This window comes from Phoca vitulina, unplaced genomic scaffold (assembly GCF_004348235.1).
Source record: "Phoca vitulina isolate PV1807 unplaced genomic scaffold, GSC_HSeal_1.0 scaffold25, whole genome shotgun sequence".
In the NCBI taxonomy this organism is placed as follows: Eukaryota; Metazoa; Chordata; class Mammalia; order Carnivora; family Phocidae; genus Phoca; species Phoca vitulina.
In genome coordinates this window covers 9703771-9709770 of record NW_022589728.1, presented here as the reverse complement: position 1 = coordinate 9709770, position 6000 = coordinate 9703771, and the positions used below count along the sequence as shown (strand labels likewise).

At 42.7% G+C, this 6000-nt stretch overlaps 1 protein-coding gene across 1 annotated transcript in view; it reads left to right on the top strand.

Moving 5' to 3' along the window:
* The first annotated feature begins 3650 nt into the window (after positions 1–3650).
* Positions 3651–6000, top strand: part of BPNT2 (3'(2'), 5'-bisphosphate nucleotidase 2) — a 37328-nt gene continuing 34978 nt past the window's right edge. The window contains exon 1 of the mRNA XM_032421631.1: positions 3651–4090. Coding sequence (XP_032277522.1) covers positions 3701–4090 — 390 coding nt within the window. The 5' untranslated portion in view covers positions 3651–3700. The remainder of the gene's footprint in view (positions 4091–6000) is intronic.

The following is a 6000-nucleotide window of genomic DNA, read 5'->3' as shown; positions in this document are numbered from 1 at the left end:
CATTTAAAGTAAGAATATACAAATAATATTCTTCTTGGAATATTTTAAACATGAGGAAATGCCATCAGTTCGTTGTTTTTTCTTGCTTTCTCAGAAAAGTATTAAAACCACTTTTCCCTAGGGTTCAACTAGCCTGAACACTTAATTAATTTCATTGTCCCCCTTAAATGCTCTTTCGAAAGAAAAATCATACAAGAAAACTAGCTGGCAGAGATTTCACACACACACACATGCACACGCACACGCACACACACACACACACGGTTTCTCCAAGATAAACTCTGAGGTCAGGAGTCATTCAGACCAATCAAAATATCCTCATCATTTAAGATCTTAATAATGTTCTACAAATGGGTATTATTTATTTCACACATAATGGAGAGCATAAAGAAAGGTGGTATTTGTAGGAAGGTAGCAACATCCGGACTTTAAGGGGAGGTCCTTTGTCTGATATAATCAAGATAAGAGTGGGTTGTAGATGTAAATATCTAAATATATAATCATTTGTCTATCTTTTAATATAAGGCAAAGGGTTTTCTTTGAGTATATTCATTAGTTGCACTTTCAAACAGGAGTAATGCATTATCTAAGATGACCAGTTTGGTTGCCTTAAAGTCAAGCAATCTGATTTCAGCATTTGTTTGAGCTTTTATGATCCTTTTTCTTCACAATTGGATACAATTTTTGCTCCAACACTTAATTTGATAGTAATTTTTGTTTTTAACGACTCACCCGTATCAAGTCATTCAAAGGTTTCAGCTTTATATTTATACTCATATTCGACTGTTTTACATAACATTTAACTTATATGTATTTATAATAATAACCACAATGGCAAAATGAGGTTTAAATAAACAAAACTAACTCTTAAGAAGTATTTAAAGTTCTAGTAGTGGTAGTGAAAGGGGACAGTGCTCCAAAAGGTGGCATTTACTAGGTGTAAACACACAGATGGCGGCAAGCAGGGAGTCTGCCAAGCCAGTGAAGTAGAAAGTAGTTAAAGAAGTTTCTACGGTGTGTCAATTCTTGCTGCTATTAGTATTTATACAGAATATAGGTGGTCCTCATCTTCTTCAACACCTAGAAAAAAGGTTATTTTTGAAAGTCGTTTGCCTCAGTTCACAAACCTATTAGTTTACATTTACTTTCATATAATTTTCATTGGTATGTAGCATTCTTTTTGTTGTTGTTGTTTTGGAGAGAGAGAAAGAGAGTGAGCAGGAGGGGCAGAGGGAGAGAGAATCTCAAGCAGACTTCAAGCAGACTCTGTACTGAGCGGGGAGTCCAACACGAGGCTGGGCTTGATCTCATGACCCTGAGATCATGACCTGAGCCGAAACCAAAAGTCAGATGCTTAACCAACAGCACCACCCAGGCCCCCCAGTATGTATGCATTCTTTAGAGCCTCTGACAACTTGTTACTGAAAAAGCAAGTTTCTTGCAATCAAATTCCTGTGAAGGTTCTAAGACAACATCACTGTCCTACATGTAATTAATTACATTTTCTCTTCATCACACAGTTTCTCTAAATGATTACATGTTATATTTTATCAATATCTATTACCTATTCCTTGTGGTCACCTGGGTACTAGAGCTCCTTTTGGAACTATGATATTTATTATTTATTTATTTATCGGAACTATGATCTTTAACCTCACTCATTTGTTTCAGGGCATCTTCTCCTTTGATTCTTTAATCCCTTCCCTGTAGTATAAATAGCTAGAGCTTTCAGGATCTCTCTTATAATGCCACAATGAATGGGGCCCGATAGTCCTTTCCAATATCCTGGGAAAATATTATTCAGTTTATTTTTACAAACCTCATCCATACTTTCTAATGATGCTTTTAATATTTTCACAACTACTCCTCAGCCCATATCTTTTGCTGATCTCAGTATAGTTTGAGGTGGTTCTGTTGAACTTAAGCCTTTCTACTTCAACCCTGATCTTTATATTTATCTCTGGATTTGGTAGCCATAATTATCCTGTGACCTTCACTTTCAGATTTCTTTTGAAAGCAGCTTTGCTTAATTGTGAATTTGTTCTCAAAAGCTGACAAGAACAGTGCCAGTTCCTTAAGATCTGGTTCTGTCAACACTCCAGAGACTGTTCTTTCATTGATCTGTATTTGTACTTGATTTTGTGATGTGATTATTTTTAAGTTACAGATTGCTGCCGGGGAAACCAAGCAATCAATAGTCTTTGTTTATTGCATCTATATAACCATACACAAATTCTACAGATGTTCTGAACTCTAAGGAAGTGGTGAAGGTCAGCCTGTCTCTATGGACTTGCTTAGCAAAGGATGTTCAGAATCTATTCTGTATACTTGCAGTTTTTAAGGTCATTAATGTTTATTAAAGCCCACTTAAAACCACTGACTTTTGGCTATGAACTGTAAAATAGGCTGCATTTTAAGTTGATTTTATATAAATATTCTAACACTTGAGAATGATACTGCACATCTTAATATGCACTGTGAGATGGAAAATAAACTTAATGCTTATTATAATACTTGCTAAAATTTAGTAAGTATTCACTATGACTGATAATTTAAGTGGCATAGAAGGCAGTTATATCTGTTACAGGCTTCTGCAAGTACATTTGGAGGGCCTATATTGACTCAAAGGTTACGTATTCTAGATTGACTGACCATCCTGTGATAATCTTTATATCAAATGGGCTTTCGCAGACCTTTCCTCTTCGTGTAAAGTACGTGTAAAGTATCCTAAAAAAAAAAAAAAGAAAGAAAAAAGAAATGAGAGAAGTTCCGAGCGTTTTCTTTCATTATGAAAGTCCAGAATCAAGCCATGTTTTTCAGTCGCATAAAGGATGGTTTATAGTCTGGCAGATGGAGGTATAGGGAAAAATCTATATAAACATACAGATGTAAATGCATGCACATTTAGATAACCACAGAGAGACCAATACACCAAAGAGCCAAGTGAAATTCTCCAGTACCGTTCACTGCCCACCTCTCCCAGGGCAGAGAAGCGATTTAAAGCTACAGGCTCTGTCTACCTACACAAGCGCCGGAGAAAAAAGGATACCGATCTCTCTGAAAATGGCTTGTAATTTCCTCCGTTCGTCAATAATTTGAGAGTGATGGGACGTCTAGACTAAAATAAAGGCTAGAACTTATGTCAGCCATACATCTTCTTTCGAAGAGAGATATAATTTAAAATTGCACAAGGCACTCAGCACCTTCCCTGCATGGAAAATTGCCCCGTCACAAGCAAGAATGATTCAAAAACCCAAACACTGCTCCATCCTGACTAAAAGAGGAGGAGCAATCCGGCGGCTCCCCGGGCTCGCAGCCCGCCGCCCCGTCCCCAGGGTCACCCCGCCCCGAGGGCGGAGCCTATATCGCCCCACCCCGCCCCGCCCCCCTCGCGTAACCCGGATACACACCCACGCTCCCCTTTCACCTCGTAGCCGTTGGCTAACGTGGAAGTGAGACCCGCTGGCCGGCTGAAAAGCTGGGACCGCGCTGCCGGGGGCAGTTGGGCGCGCGGCACGGCGACGGTGGGCTTCTCGGCGCGGCTCGGCCTTTCCCGGGAGGGAGCAATGGGGCGAGCGGGCGCCGGCGAGCGGACGCCGGTGTAGGACGCGCGGCGCCCGGCCCGGGAGCGCGGCGGCGGCGGCGGCGGGCGCGGGGAGGCCTGTGAGGGCCGGCGCCCCGAGCCCCGGCCTCCCGCGCCATGGCCCCTATGGGCATCCGCCTGTCCCCGCTGGGGGTGGCCGTGTTCTGCCTGCTGGGGCTCGGCGTGCTCTACCACCTGTACTCGGGCTTTCTGGCCGGCCGCTTCAGCCTCTTCGGCCTCGGCGGCGAGCCAGGCGGCGGCGGGGCGGCGGGGCCCGCAGCCGCGGCCGATGGGGGCACGGTGGACCTCCGCGAGATGCTGGCCGTGTCGGTGTTGGCCGCTGTTCGCGGCGGCGACGAAGTGAGGCGCGTCCGCGAGAGCAACGTCCTCCACGAGAAGTCCAAGGGGAAGACGCGCGAGGGAGCCGAGGACAAGATGACCAGCGGGGACGTGCTGTCCAACCGCAAGATGTTCTACCTGCTCAAGACCGCCTTCCCTAACGTGCAGGTGGGTGCCACGAGCGCCGGGCGCGCTGGGAGCGGATGAGCGGGGGAGCCTCGGAGCGAGTTCCCAGCGCCTTGACTCTTCCGACGGCCCCAGGTCGTGGGGTCCTGACTCCCATTTTGCAGATGTGGAAATTGAGAGGCGAAGTTTAGGTGCTGAAGGTCGTACAAACAGCTGGCGGGTGTGATGGGTGAGGTTGCCGGTAGTCTGACTCAGAGCCTTTGCCCTTCTGGCCCCTCCCGGGCTGTGTGTTCGTGCTTGTACCTGGGAGCTGGAGCTCTCGGTTCTGGGTGGGTCTTGATACCAAAAGGCTGTGAAAGTTAACTTCATTCCTTACTGCAGGCCCTTTTCTAAAACGAAGGGGTTGGACTAGAGCCCCCATGGCCCTCTATCCCTCCTTGATGTAATTGCTGGAAGGGTTGTGACTATGGAATACACGTTTTCTGCCAGACCTACCAGGAGCTAATTGAGGGCCAAGAACTGTGGAAGTCTTGTTGTGGAGCTGTTAATAGGCAGGGCATTTGTGTGTGTGTGTGTGGGGGGTGTGTGCTCATGATTTACTTTAGCTGTAGAATGATCTCTTAATGGCATGTATTTTGGGGGCTCTTTAAAGAAGTGTTTGGAAGTGTATTTCCCAGCAACTTCATTTCAGCCGTCTACCTGGTATTTTCTCCAGAGAATGAGAATTGAAGAACCTTTGCCTTTTATTTGGGTAGGTTTCTGGGGGAAGAAATTGACATTTTCTTAGATAAATCCAGAATTTTGAATTTGTTATTAATACTTTTAAAATTCATTTTAGGGGAGCTGCTGTTGAATGAATAAAACTTAAAAAAAAACATGTTATAATTCCAGAGGAAGAGCTTAGCATAGTGTAGCAATACTTTATGAGTGTATAGTGTTAACTCACCTGACAGTAGATTTTGGCTACTGGGAAGAAAAATTGTTTCCAGTGGAATTCTGTTAATTAGATAAACAGTGAAATCTAAACCCCAGCTTCTTTGGAAGGTATCTGACCTTTTACTGTTGTTATTGGAAGAGTTAGGAGAATATTGTCATTGTAGAATTTATTTATCTTGTGTAACCCTCCTTCCGGTCTGTCATATTATTGCTTTGGTTCTCTTTTGTCCTCTGTCATTTTTTCTTACTTTTTATTTCCTTAAATTTTTTTTTTTTTTTGCAGGGGAATGAACATTGGCTTCATATGGTGAGCTGCTGGCAATCAGCTGTATAATTGACAGGAGAATTCTCAAACAAAACACCAAACATTTATTTTTCTTTTGCCCTACTCTACTTTATCATCACAAATAATACTTACCTTGTGTTTGCATAGATGTTAAGATGTGCTTCTAAAGTATTTTCTTTCTCCAAAACACGTGTTCTTTTCAGAGTTTGTGGAAGAAACAGGAGTTTCAGAGAAGCTGATGGAGAATAGTTAAAACAGTAGAAACGGTAACCATTTCTTGAGTGTCTTTTAGGCACCCAGATAATGGCCATACAGGACTTCATTTGATCACCACAGCAACTTTAAGAAGTAAATTTTATTTATGCCAGTTTACGGATGGGAAATCCGAGGCTCATGACACTCCATAGTTTACATGAACTATCTAATTCTTCATTTTAGCTAGATCTTTAGGAGGCTACTTCAAATTTATAGTATAATTTCCTGGGGAAAAACATAAAATTGTAGAAGATTAAAAAGCAATAATAATAAAATATATCAAGCAGAGTTGAATTTTTTTTTTAAGGGTAAAAACAAAAATATTCTTAAATACCAAAAACATGGAAGTGTGTGCATGTGTATTCACATGTGAACTCCACCCCACCCCTACCAAACCTTTTGCTTTGGGTAACCTCCACAGGATTCTGCATTTGTTTTCTCACTTATTAACAAATGCTAAGGGAATAGCTGCCAA